The sequence below is a fragment of the Diorhabda carinulata genome, chromosome X (assembly GCF_026250575.1).
Source record: "Diorhabda carinulata isolate Delta chromosome X, icDioCari1.1, whole genome shotgun sequence".
In the NCBI taxonomy this organism is placed as follows: domain Eukaryota; kingdom Metazoa; phylum Arthropoda; class Insecta; order Coleoptera; family Chrysomelidae; genus Diorhabda; species Diorhabda carinulata.
In genome coordinates, this window is record NC_079472.1 from 35,278,227 (window position 1) to 35,291,580 (window position 13,354).

Genomic DNA, 13,354 nt, shown 5'->3' on the forward strand with positions numbered 1-13,354 from the left:
GATCGCATTACGGTGATTCTGATCTGATTGCGCATTACGACACTTCCACACTTGTCACTTAGTAAATGTCACCTCTAAGGATTGAGGTGAAAAAATAATTTAGGAAAATTATTATCTAAATTTCGAATATACGATTTTTTTTACGATTTTTTCATTTTTTTACCAATAAATCCACAAAACAATCATGCAACGCTCTGTGTGTAACGTATTAACAGCTTCTTTAAAGGTCAGTGTTTTTTTCAGTTTACGTAATAAATTGCCTGTATATCTTCATAAACCGTAAACTTTTTAGATCTTAATGATTTCGTAGATACGTTATAATTATATAACGTATAAATGGCATTAAATAGGAATATCTTGACTGATTTAATATAAGAATAATATATAATTATTGAATGTTTATTGAATTACACGATTGTTATAACAGCATGAATGCATACATTAATAATTAGTTTTCACTTCTCAAAAGCCGTATTAACATTTGTACTTTTGATTATTGGGATTATTATTACAACAATTTTTCTTTATTTTCCAGTCAACTTTAAGATATAATCCAAGAATATTGGGTACACTGCAAAGTAGACTATATTCCAGTACTGAAGATGCAGATATTGTGGTCATTGGTTCAGGACCAGGGGGTTATGTTGCGGCTATTAAGGCAGCACAATTGGGTATGAAGGTAAGTGTATGAATTGGTCATTTGTCAAAAACTTATCCTCTGATTAAGAAATAGGAGTATATGTTTTACATTAATTATTTTTTATAAAATTTGATTATTTGCAGACTGTATGCGTTGAAAAGAATCCAACATTGGGTGGAACTTGTCTCAATGTTGGTTGCATTCCATCTAAGGCTTTATTAAATAATTCTCATTTTTATCATATGGCTCATACTGGGGATTTAACTGAAAGAGGAATTGAAGGTTAGTTAGAATATTAAATACATTGAAATTATTTTATTAATTTTAAAAAACTGGTGAAGGTTCTTAAGACACATGATTTGGTTTCTTTGGATCTTAGTTGACAAATTTCAACATTTATTTAAGTATATTTGAAAAAGGAGGTGTAGAAATCAGCTTATATTAAATTAATTTTAGATGCATATTAAATAGACATGTGACTATTGTATAGTTTTGAACTCAAAATTTTATCTGCCTTATTTTGAAACAGTCATAAAGTACCCAGTAAAATTATTCAAATTTTTGTGATGATTAGTATTTTTTAGGTCTCTTTTCTATGAAAATCAGCTCAAAATAACATGGAAAAAATGACATTTTGCCCTACTTTGGTTTTTATTTTTGATAAAGAAAGAAGTAGGTCAAAATGTCAATTTTTACTTTATTCTAAACTGATTTTCATAAAAAGAAACTTAAAATCAAGACAAATCACCACAAAAACCATATAATAAGGTTTAAGAAGAAGAGTGTACAAGAAAACTATTCAGTTCTCTAGCTAATGATGTATTGCTTTATAGTTGGTAATGTTAGCTTAAATTTGGATAAATTAATGGGACAGAAAACAAAAGCTGTTACTAGTTTAACTGGAGGTATTGCCCAATTGTTTAAAAAAAACAAGGTAAACCTTGTTAAGGGACATGGTAAAATTACTGGACCCAATCAAGTTACCGTAGCAAAAGAAGATGGCTCCAGTGAAGTAGTAAATACCAAAAATATTCTCATAGCTACTGGATCTGAGGTTACACCTTTCCCAGGAATAGAGGTAAGCGTTCATTTTCCAAAATATACAGTTGAAGTTAAGGTACATATATTTTCCCAATATTTTGTTTTAAATATGCCTAAAGAAAAAATCATTTTGAGTTCAATCTGGTGGGCCAGTTAATTGTAGTATGAGAAGGAATAATTCTATAATTGCTAGTATTTTTTTAACTTGGCACTGAAATAAAGGTAATGAAGTCACAGAGATTACCAAGGGAATTAAAAATGTCTCAAATATATTATATTACAGCTAAAATAATTGTTAGATCAATACAAAAGAAGTCTCAGACATGATAAAGCTGAATGTTTATTAAGCAATTTATAGATCAATATTGACCACGACTTGTGAAATATGGACTCTCACTTATGAACAATAAAGTGCGTAAGCTACAGAGATGAAATAATTTATGTTACAAATGTCCAAACACTACAAGATGTGAAGATTATGTCACTCTTTGAACAAAGACAGTTAAATTGGTAGAGTCATTTACAAAAAAGGAAGATTCAAGACCAGCAAAGAGAGTATGTGATGCAAAAATAGGGAAAAATTAATAGAAAGACCTAAAGCAACATAGGACAAAGTAATTGGGACTATACTTGAGAAAAAAATTAATAAAAAAGAATGAACAAAATTTGTATATTTCATTCTATTTTTTTAGAAAATTTTATTTATGAATTGAGTTAGTTTATAATAGCCTCATATCTAAAGTATTTTAGCTAAATATTTTTACATACTGTTTAGTTGTAACTTTTGTAAAACACTTTTATTTATTGTGAAACTTAAATGTTATTCAGTTTAAATTTATGACTTATCTTCTCAAAATTTTTTTATTAAATTAATTATAAGTTAATTGTTAGAGATCTGAATAGAGAATGAATATTAGAATGAAGTTACAAGGATAATAATTATGTCTCGGCATTTATCACTAAATAAGAATTTCTAAGAATGTAATTTCTGCTGCTCTTCCATGTTTTGTAGATAAGCCACGTATGGAACTTCAGACCCATTTTTAATCCCTTTCTGAGAAATCTTATTTTTCAAATATATTTTGGTTAATTGATTTATCACCTCATTTTTTCCCAGTTAAAGTCATTCGAACACCACTCTTCTCTTTTTAATTGAGTATGTTCTCCCTTCTTGAGACCAGAATTCACGTCCATCCTTCAACAATTACAGCAAAAATAATTGTTAGATACTTTGGATATACTTCGCCTTATCTTCCTCAGTCTTCCTCAAGCAGTAAAACTAGTAACCACAAACATGATTGCATATTACTGCTTAACCATTTATATTATCAACTTAATAACTTAATATTAATAAATTTAGTTAATTTCGTAAATACATTGATAATTAAAAACACAGTACATAAATATAAACTTAGACCACACAACACTAAGTGGTATAAGTGGATCATACTATATATATATATATATATATATATATATATATATATATATATATATATATATATATATATATATATATATATACTAGTATAGTAGAGCTGATTTCCATAAATATTATTATATTGATATTTGATTATAATAGATAATATTTCTTACATTTTTATTTTCAAGATCGATGAAGAAACTATTGTTTCATCAACTGGTGCTTTATCTCTGAAACAAGTTCCACAAAGATTGATAGTTATAGGAGCCGGTGTAATTGGTTTGGAATTGGTATGTAAAATTTAATAAACAAATATTTTTAACAACATTATTGTTATTATTGTAGGGTTCGGTATGGTCTCGATTGGGATCCAGTGTAACAGCAATTGAATTTTTGCCATCAATTGGTGGTGCAGGTATTGATGCAGAAGTAGCCAAATCTCTTCAAAAGATTCTCACTAAGCAAGGTCTAAATTTCAAATTGGGTACCAAAGTTACTGCCGCACAAAAAGAAGGAAGTATCGTAAAAGTAAACATTGAAGATGGAAAAGATTCTAGCAAAACTGAAGTGGTAAGTTCTTGGTTAAGTTTCAAATAATGAAAACGTTCCTGATGGTTCATTTTGGTTTATAGCTTGAATGTGACGTACTATTGGTGTGTGTAGGTAGAAGGCCGTTTACAGAAGGTTTAGGTTTAGATGAAATGGGTATTGCTAAAGATCAGAAAGGAAGAATTCCAGTAAACTCACATTTCCAAACTGTTGTTCCTAGTATCTATGCTATTGGGGATTGTATACATGGACCTATGTTAGCACACAAAGCTGAAGATGAAGGTAAACAATCATAAAAATTATATTATTGTTGATACTAATTTTTATACTGTTACTTAAATTTCTCCTATAATTATTATATTTTTTGTTTTTGTCATCTTTTATTTTAGGAGTGGCTTGTGTGGAAGGAATACAAGGAGGACCTGTACATATCGACTACAATTGCGTGCCATCTGTAATTTATACCCATCCGGAAGTTGGTTGGGTTGGAAAGACTGAAGAAGACCTTAAGAACGAAGGCATTAGTTACAAAGTAGGAAAATTCCCGTTCATGGCAAATTCTAGAGCAAAAACTAATGCTGAAACTGATGGTTTTGTCAAGGTGAACTTTTGAATATTCAAATACAGGATAAATTATACTGTTTAATTAAATCAAATCATATAAATGTCAAATAGATTTCAGACATCTATAATTATCTATGTTTGTTTTCCTAGAAATTCAAAGTGGTGTTCTCTATAACTAATGCTATTAAGGAGTTTAAGTTTTTTGTGATAGGTATCAACTCACACTCAACTGAAGTTGTCAGAGAATAATTTTCAAGAAATTAGAGACGTACCAAAGAACCTCTTTTTATTACAGGTATTGTCCGATAAAGCCACTGATAGAATTTTAGGCACACATATAATTGGTCCCGGAGCTGGTGAACTTATCAACGAAGCAGTTTTAGGTCAAGAATATGGAGCTTCAAGCGAAGATATCGCTAGAGTATGCCACGCTCACCCAACTTGTTCAGAAGCATTACGAGAAGCTAATATGGCTGCATATTGTGGAAAACCTATAAATTTCTAATATGCAAACACAATGTCACTTTCATTTCTTTTGTTTATGTATATATTTTGTTAAGCCTCACTTAAAATATAGAATATTTATTTATAATGATTTGGTTTTTATTCATTTTTTCTCTCTATTTCTCGTTTGTTTGTTTTTGAATGGGATAGGGACATATTTGTGTAGGATATGACAAATTTCAGAAATAATCCTAATATAGGAAAACTTTTCATCTGCTGGGCTGATATTGTGATTTCTAATATGCAAACACAATGTCACTTCATTTTCTTCTGCTTTTGTACATATGTATTTTGATAAGCCCTAACTTCACTTGAAATATAAAACAAAATTTTTTAGGATATGCTTATTATGTTGAATTTGCTCATTTATGTGCTAATTCTAATCGATCGTTAGAGGGATCAATCCAGCAAATTCTCGAAAGTCGATTAGAGAATGTACGCTCGTATTATAACATAATATATCGTATTTTAATAAAGTATTGTTTTTATTCTATTACGCCTCGAAGCTATTCAACAACGACTCCTAACTAAACATAACAGTATGTGCTTCTGGCCACCGTGAGGAATAATAACTGAATATAAAAGGAGCAAAAAGAGGTTCAATGAACTAAACAGCTTTTGAGTTTAATTTGGTAGGAGTGTTGTGCAAGAGCAGGTACAGTTGTGACTGTAGATTATCACAATGCGTCAGTTTTGAAAGAGCTTTAAGCCTTTAGATATATACTAAAACATTGGATAAAGCATATTATCGATACTAGCTGAGGTAGATAGGTATAACGATATAATTCTCACCTTTCAACAATTCCTAAAAAATATTTGAAAAATGCTTAAATATTAAAAAATGGAAATAGTGTAAACTCACTAACCTAGAGATATAGAGCACTTTTCTCAATGCTCTGCTTTACCATCTTGATTACTATGTATGAATTTATTAATTCTTATAATACAGTGCAACCTTAATATAACGTACCTCAATACAACGACTTCACCGATTAAACAAATTCTTTGTAATACCATTGAATTGTCTACATACCTTTACATTTCGAACAATCTCTATAACGAATTTCTAACTACCAATAAAAAAGTATAAATACCTCTAATTAACGAATTTTTTCGACCCAAAACCCTAAGATATACATACCACCAATTTATGACTCTTAATCACATAGTATGTCGCGACACCTTTTTGTTCGTAAAACAATCATTTTTGATTTGTTTACCTTTTTATAACAAATTTTAACCATGTAACCTCAACATAACAAACCTCAGTTCAATGAATTACTTCATATAACGAATATTCACTTGTTCCCTTCCGGTTTCTTATATCGAGATTGTAATGTATATAACCATGCTTTTTTGAATAAATGACACTTAGGAAAAGAATTATAAACAATACGTTTTACCCAAATGAATAACATATCACAATTCTATCCAATAAAGCTAATCAATCATACTAAAAAATATTTGAAACAAAATTGATTAAATTTTTTTTCAAACCCAAGTTAAAATTGCTGTGTTATATTCACGGTATACCAGATTAAATAAAACACGTGTCGATTTTATTAACGGAATTAGTATTCTTGTATTTTTATATTGTTTTTTTTTTATTAGTGTAATGAACATAAAGCAAATATATTTGTACATTTTCTTTGCCTAAAGTTTAAACTGCGCTTTAAATTGAGCTTTCGTATTGAAAACTAATAAAGACTACACAACACACAACCATACAAATTTATCAGCAAATTGTCTCTTCTTTTATTTTTGAAGTGAAGTAAGAATATTACTGGTCATCAGTCACTTCGATTCGAAGTTTTATTCCTTTGCGTATTTTATAAGTTTACAAGCATATCGTGACAAGTGAATGCTATAGTATTTTATTAATTGAATGCTACCTAAAAGTCGGATGTTTATAATTTTAAGTTTTAATAATCTTTATTACTGAAACTAAATTAAGAAGAAGAGTGTAACCTATAATAAAAAATATTGACTTTTTGACAATTATAAAAGGGGTAGGCAAGGTGCTGTTTCCTAATATTTTGTATTTTTTTAAAATTCGAAATTGAAGTGAAGAAAAATGTCAGAAAAAAATAAAACAGTTTTAACTGAAACGGAAGAACAGATTTTCAAAGCTATTGAAAACAATGATGTAGTTCTATTGAAGACTTTGCTTTCGCAAGTAAAAAACGTGAATATAGTTGATGAAAATTCTATGACTCCTCTTCAACATGCCGCTTATAAGGGAAATAAGGATCTGGTGCAAGTACTTTTAGATCAGGTAAGCTATCATTATATTGGGAAAGTAATTTACACATTTCTAGTAAAATGAATAACAATAACTAAATAAATTAAACAACAATTTTATACATTGAAATATTTATATTATAAAATCTAATTCACGACATTTATTTAATAATTAGTACAACTTTGATGTTTCAGTTGTTTTTTCATATTATAATATGTAACCAAATGATTCAATAGTTACAGTTCTTTATAACTAAATGAACTACCAGTATCAATTTTTTTACAGGGAGCTGATGTAAACTACTGTGAACATCAACATACATACACAGCTCTACATTTTGCTGGACTGTCTGGAAATTCTGATGTCTGTCTTGCACTTTTATTAGCAGGAGCAAAGTCCCACATCACTAACACAGTTGGCCGCACGCCATCACAAATGGCTGCATTTGTAGGACATCACAATTGTGTTGCCGTAATAAATAGTTATATCCCAAAATCTGATGTAGACTATTACACAACAGAACCACCTAATAAAGCACCATACCTACCACCCTTTTTAGCTGAAAGCTTCCATAGATTTGTAATGCAGACAAACATAAATCCCATAAAGGTGGTTTTGAATGTTCAAAATTTTGTAGGCATTTCTGAACATCTATCAGAAGTTAAAAAAGTTCTGGAGCTTATGTGTGAAAGAGAAATAAAAAGGGGAGCTGATAGAAATGAAGTGATGTCCTTCAAATTTCATTATCTAGGATATATTGTTGGAGAAATTTTGAAAGTGAGACAAAGGCAGTCAGCTAAAAAAGATGAATCAGAAGAAGAAAAAAAACTAGACATTACTGAATTGTTTACAAGGAAGCTTTTAAAACCAGGGAAAGATGGCCACTTAGAATTTATGGATTCATTTTTAAAAGAATGTATTAGAGAATTTCCATACCGGGATTGCACTCTATTTCGTCAGATGGTTGCTAGCTTAGCCAGCAAAGATCCACCGACAGCTTTGAGTGTAATAAGTCATGCTATAAATGGACAAAGAGGGTTTGAAGATAGTTTATCAGTATGCAATACCTGTGGAGAAGAAAAACCTGCTAAAAAATGTTCGAAATGTAAAGTCGTTCAATATTGTGATAGAAGTTGCCAGAGGTTGCATTGGCATTGGCATAAAAAGGCATGTCCTAGACTGAGCCAAATGATTGATACAGATCCATTAACCAAACCAGATGCGGCTGAATTGTCGACTGACCTACAAAATCTTTTAGTAAATAATTGAAATTTAGTAATTTCTACTTGTTTTATTTAATATCTAATAAACACAGCTCTGTGAACAAAGCAATTAATTTTAAGTAAACTACTACAAAATGTCATGACTGTTTTTCTTTCCAACATTATCTATAATAATATAAGAAAGCTGAAGTTTTGTTGAACATGCTAATCTCAAAAGTACTCGTACACATAAATAAATGATTTAAGTATTGATTTATGACTACGACCAATGGAAGCAGAGTAAACTTGGTGATTCATTTTTCATAATTATTTACATTCTTTATACTCCTGGAGTGAATTAATAAACACCGTCTCTTATGTTCTTAATTCATTTACACACTATACACTATAATATTTCACTTATACACTGGCGAGCAAAAAATTGAGGTCACTTCAGAAATTGCGAATAATTTTAGCGTCAATATTGATAAGGATAAGTAGGCGTTAAAATAAATTTTTTCAGAGACTTGACAACTGTTATTAGCTGTCATTCCATGTATTAGAGTTCGACTTTGATGAAAAAGTGCCTTTGCGTTAATTGACGATTTACATTTCCCTTGCCTGTTTTCCAGTTTACTGTTGATTCTTTGTGTAAAACCTAACGATTGCAAAGTGTAGTGATTTAACAGGTCAATAATGCCTTCAGATCTTATTGTTGTGGCAAGAATTGTAATTGTTGGTGATAGTCTTTGTGGTGTGCAAATCGTATACCAGCGCTTTCTGGAGACTGGCCTGATTATTGGAAGACCAGGGTCTGGGCAAACAAGAATTACCACTCAACGAGATGACTGTTTTTTTTTGTGTCCACAATTTTGCGGAATAGGACAGCTACCGCGGTTTCACTGCGAAATCAGTTAGAAGAAGTGAGAAATGTCAACGTTAGTGAATGGACCGTTAGAAGAAGACTTCATGCTGCTGGACTGTCATGCAGAAGAATGGCTACATGTCTCCCGTTGCAACGTCAGCATCGGGCTGCAAGATTGACATTTTCTAGAGATCACGTTCGTTGGAATGATGATGACTGGAGCTGGGTATTGTTTTCAGATGAGTGGCGTTTTTGCCTCACTGGGTCAGATGGGCATCGACGAGTGTGGAGAAGACCTGGGGAAAGATATGCTGAAGTTTGCATTGACGAGCGCCTTCCATTTGGCGGTGGGTCAGTTATGGTTAGGTTAGGTCTTCATAGAAAATGGCATCCTAACATCTCTCAAGAACATTACAAAGGTGCTAGAAGACCTTGTTATGCCTTTCATGGTGACTATGGGGGAACGTGGCATTTTTATGCAAGATAATGCGAGACCATCTACAGCCTGAATTATCAGGGAGTATCTGGATGAGGTAGAAATTAGGCGGTTTTATTGGCCAGCCCGAAGCCCAGACATGAATCCCATAGAACATGTCTGGGACGAGTTGGGTCGACTGATCCGCAGACACCCACCAGCACCAAGAACTGCCCAGGAGTTGAGAAGATTGCTGTTGCAGGAATGGGATAACATCGACCAGAACTTGATCCGCAACTTAATTCAAAGTATGTCGAGCCGACTTCAAGCAGTCATCAATGCAAGAGGAGGGAATACACGTTATTAGTGTCAAGTTTTTTTATTTTGTTCGTTCTATATCTTCCCTAACAACAAAATGTTGAATTTCATCTAAAATGTTAATTTGTTGCTTTTCCAGAATAAATCATTAAATCCAAGAAAAAAATGCATTTTTCTTTGGTATAGAATATCACATTCAGCTTACAAAAGCACATGCAATGATGTACAGTTTGCCAATTCTATCTGAAAACTTAAAATTTCAAAGAACATGAAAATTTTAAGGTGACCTCAATTTTTTGCTCGCCAATGTAAATATCACTTAAATAATGTGTGATTACTTTTACTAATTCGTTCTTTTCACTACGACTATTTATTTTTTAAACTAACTAATTGCGTTTACACAAATCATTTATATACCCAAATAAAATTCTACAAAGTTCTAGAACAAAAAGATACAAAAGAAATAAATAAATAGACTTTCCTAGAAATTATTTAGTAGGAAAACTGTAAATAAGCCGACTGGAACTAAAAAAATTATATACAAATAAACATCAACGAGTTCTGCCATTTATAAACAATGTGAACGACGCCGAATTTTTAAAATTCCATAGTAGTTGGACAGGGCCGGCCTAGGGAATCATTTTGCAAACTTTTTTGTAACATTATTATCGAAAAAGAATGTTCTCTAAAAATGTAGCAAATACTGAATTATTTTTTAATCTATCATAAATTGTTATAATATATTCTTCATATTATTAACGAATAAATATCATGTTAAACTCTATGTTTTTGTGAAGCCAAGCAAAGTTGATGCCTTTTAATCAAGTAATAAAGTTATTTTGTTATTAAATTACTTCATTCTGTAAGCACGAAAATGTTTTGTTTGCGTCGGGCTATTTACTTCTAAGTAATCAGATACAGTTTACAAACTTTAAAATCTAATAACACAACTGGGAGCTAGAATTATGTAGAGCGGTTAATGTTATTTAATTAACTGAATATAGTTAGTATAGTCCATTTCATTTTGAGTTGCGAAAAGAGCTTTTTTAAATCTAAAACACGGTCTCTGAAGACGATAACTTGGTTAATGATACGCGCGTCAGATAGTGTAATCGTGAGTGTTGGTGTAGTGGGATGTCAACCATCATCCGCGGTTTCAGGAACTCAGATATTAGATACTTTCAAATTAATTATTATTAATCTACTTATTATTGATTGTGTAGATTATAAATTTTAAATGTTTTGTTTGATTTCTTCGACTATCAATACAGCAATTACTATTAGGACTGTTATTAATTGAGTTTTGATATATGGCAACACTGATGTGCATATGTCAAATCTGACGTTGCCATCATAAAGTATGACATTTCTAATGGTGATCGTACTCAGAACCATCGACTCAAAGTTGGCTCGCTAAATTGCAAAAAAAAATGCTAAAATATGGTAAATTAACTGCACTTTTAAAAAAGATAGTTATTAAAAACTGAACCTTTTTTTAAACGTAAAAAATTTATGAATAACCAAGGTATGATTCGCATTTCAAACAAACAAAACTGCAATTTATTTAAAAAAATTGCAACCTGCTTAGAATATGGAAAAAAAATAATAAAATTTTTTGAAAAACTATAAAATTAGCTAATCGGATGCAACCTGTGGTTCTCAATCATAATTTTGATATTTTATGCACCGTGAGGAGTGGTAAGCTGATGTTAAGCTGGGTAGCTAAAAGGTTGTCTGCAACTAGGCAACAAGGAAAAGCTACGGATAGCACAAAATGTTTATTAATTGTTAATTTCAAATATTATTAAGTTTGAATAAAATAAGTAACCGTGAAGGAAGTGACAATAAACAATAATGAAGAGAGACGCTAAATTACGTGCCATGAAGATTAAGTGTATTGAATAACGGTTATTTCCCTAGAATATACAAAGTTGCACTTGCTTCAACTCACGACCCATTCAATTCAGTTTACATATTCATTTCGTTTTCATGTCACTTGAATTCATTTGACTCAATCAACTTACTTGAACTTAAACGCCTCATTGAGGACAAGACAAGATGTCGAATAGACTATCAAAATAAGAATGAAAAAAAAATAATAGGAATAAATGAAGTTACCGATGGTTACCAATTTTTTAACGAAAGTTCAAGACAGTAAAGAAATAGATATAGAAGAGTTCATGTCTTATTAATCTATGGTATAAGTATTTTCATGTTTGTATTATTTTTCTTTCCTCTAGTGTCATTATTATTAACGATTCCAACTTTTAAAAAGCTCTCAAGTAATTCAAAAAGTTCGGAACATTTCATTGTACAAAGACAACAATTACCTTAAAAGAATTATCAGTGTGGAAAATCGAAACATTCCAATTTTTGTATATTTGTATGAAAAATTTATAAAATCTTTGCGGTCTTGGATGAGAGCTGCAAAATTTTCATTAGATATAAAAGATTGTTATTTGGAAGTGGGGTTAACTCTATTTTCGGTCATAAAGAATCGATAAATTTATATTTTCAATTTTGTTTATTTTTTTGGTGCATTTAAGATAAAAATAAGGCTTAAGTTTAGAAACAAAAGCAGCTTTGACCAATAATGCGAAGTCTGGCTATTAAATAACGAGACTGTACGCCTAGAGAGTGGGGTAAAAAACGAGTAGTGCGTTGGATATCTAGATATCAATCTCAAATTTCTCGTTAAATTGAAAAAAAACTGAGTGCTATAAATTGTTGAAAGAGGCCTATGGAGACAATTCTCACTCTTTTTGAGTGATGTAAGCGCTTTAGTAAGGACCGAGAGGAAATCAAAATTCAAGGCAATATTGATCGTTTTTTCGATATTAACGGTATCCAGAGGGTCAAACTGTCAATCGGACTTACTATTGTTTTGGCAACACTGCGAGAACGAGATTTTGCACCAAGACAACGCACCTGCCCATAACGCGCTATCTGTGAAGCAGTATTTGGAGGGTAAGCGCACTCCAGTGCTAGTTAAAATCTACTTTGAAAGGGACCCGATTTGAGTCGATGGAAGCGGTAAAGCAAAAAACGGCAGAGCTCCTAAAGGCACTCACCAAAGAATACTTCCAGGACTGCTTTGATCGATGGAAAAAAACGTATTGAAAGGTGTGTGGCGAAGGGAGGGAGTATATTGAAGGGGAGCATTCGAATGTTGAATAATTTTTATAATAAAATCCTTTTTCGTAATCAGTCTCGTTATTTAATACCCAGACCTCGTAAATCCAAAAACAGTAAATTTGCGCGACATGATACCTTCCGTCACTTGTGGTGTAATATTCTATTAAGATGGAAATAGAGAAATTAGTCAGGAGTGGCGATGACAGTGAAACTATTTAAAAACAAAAATGATGATTTTCTACTTTTTCCTACATGTTTTGAAGATGGTGTTTCAGTAGCAATTGTTGGGTACATATTCGTAATAGATTAGTTCTGCGTAATGCACCAAAGTTTGAAATATGATCAGAGCGTACTGCTGGAACAAACCTATTATAAAATTCACCCTGGATGCTAATGTGGTGCCATCCTTATTTAACACATTTCTACGGAAACTTTTTGTTATACATTGATGGTTTT

The 13,354-nt window shown here is 31.4% G+C and overlaps 2 protein-coding genes across 2 annotated transcripts; both read left to right on the forward strand.

Annotated features, from left to right (window-relative positions):
- Window positions 1-30: 30 nt before the first annotated feature.
- Window positions 31-4,809, forward strand: LOC130902148 (dihydrolipoyl dehydrogenase, mitochondrial). The gene is made up of 9 exons (XM_057814016.1): window positions 31-226; window positions 536-679; window positions 784-922; window positions 1,474-1,718; window positions 3,293-3,394; window positions 3,450-3,674; window positions 3,737-3,935; window positions 4,043-4,254; window positions 4,513-4,809. The coding sequence occupies exons 1-9, from the start codon at window positions 185-187 to the stop codon at window positions 4,720-4,722; spliced, it is 1,518 nt and encodes a 505-aa protein (XP_057669999.1). The 5' UTR covers window positions 31-184; the 3' UTR covers window positions 4,723-4,809.
- Window positions 4,810-6,630: 1,821 nt separating this feature from the next.
- LOC130900823 (ankyrin repeat and MYND domain-containing protein 2) lies at window positions 6,631-8,324 on the forward strand. Its single transcript, XM_057811716.1, has 2 exons — window positions 6,631-6,996; window positions 7,249-8,324. Exons 1-2 carry the CDS (start codon window positions 6,796-6,798, stop codon window positions 8,230-8,232), a joined length of 1,185 nt encoding a protein of 394 aa, XP_057667699.1. The 5' UTR covers window positions 6,631-6,795; the 3' UTR covers window positions 8,233-8,324.
- Window positions 8,325-13,354: the final 5,030 nt, after the last annotated feature.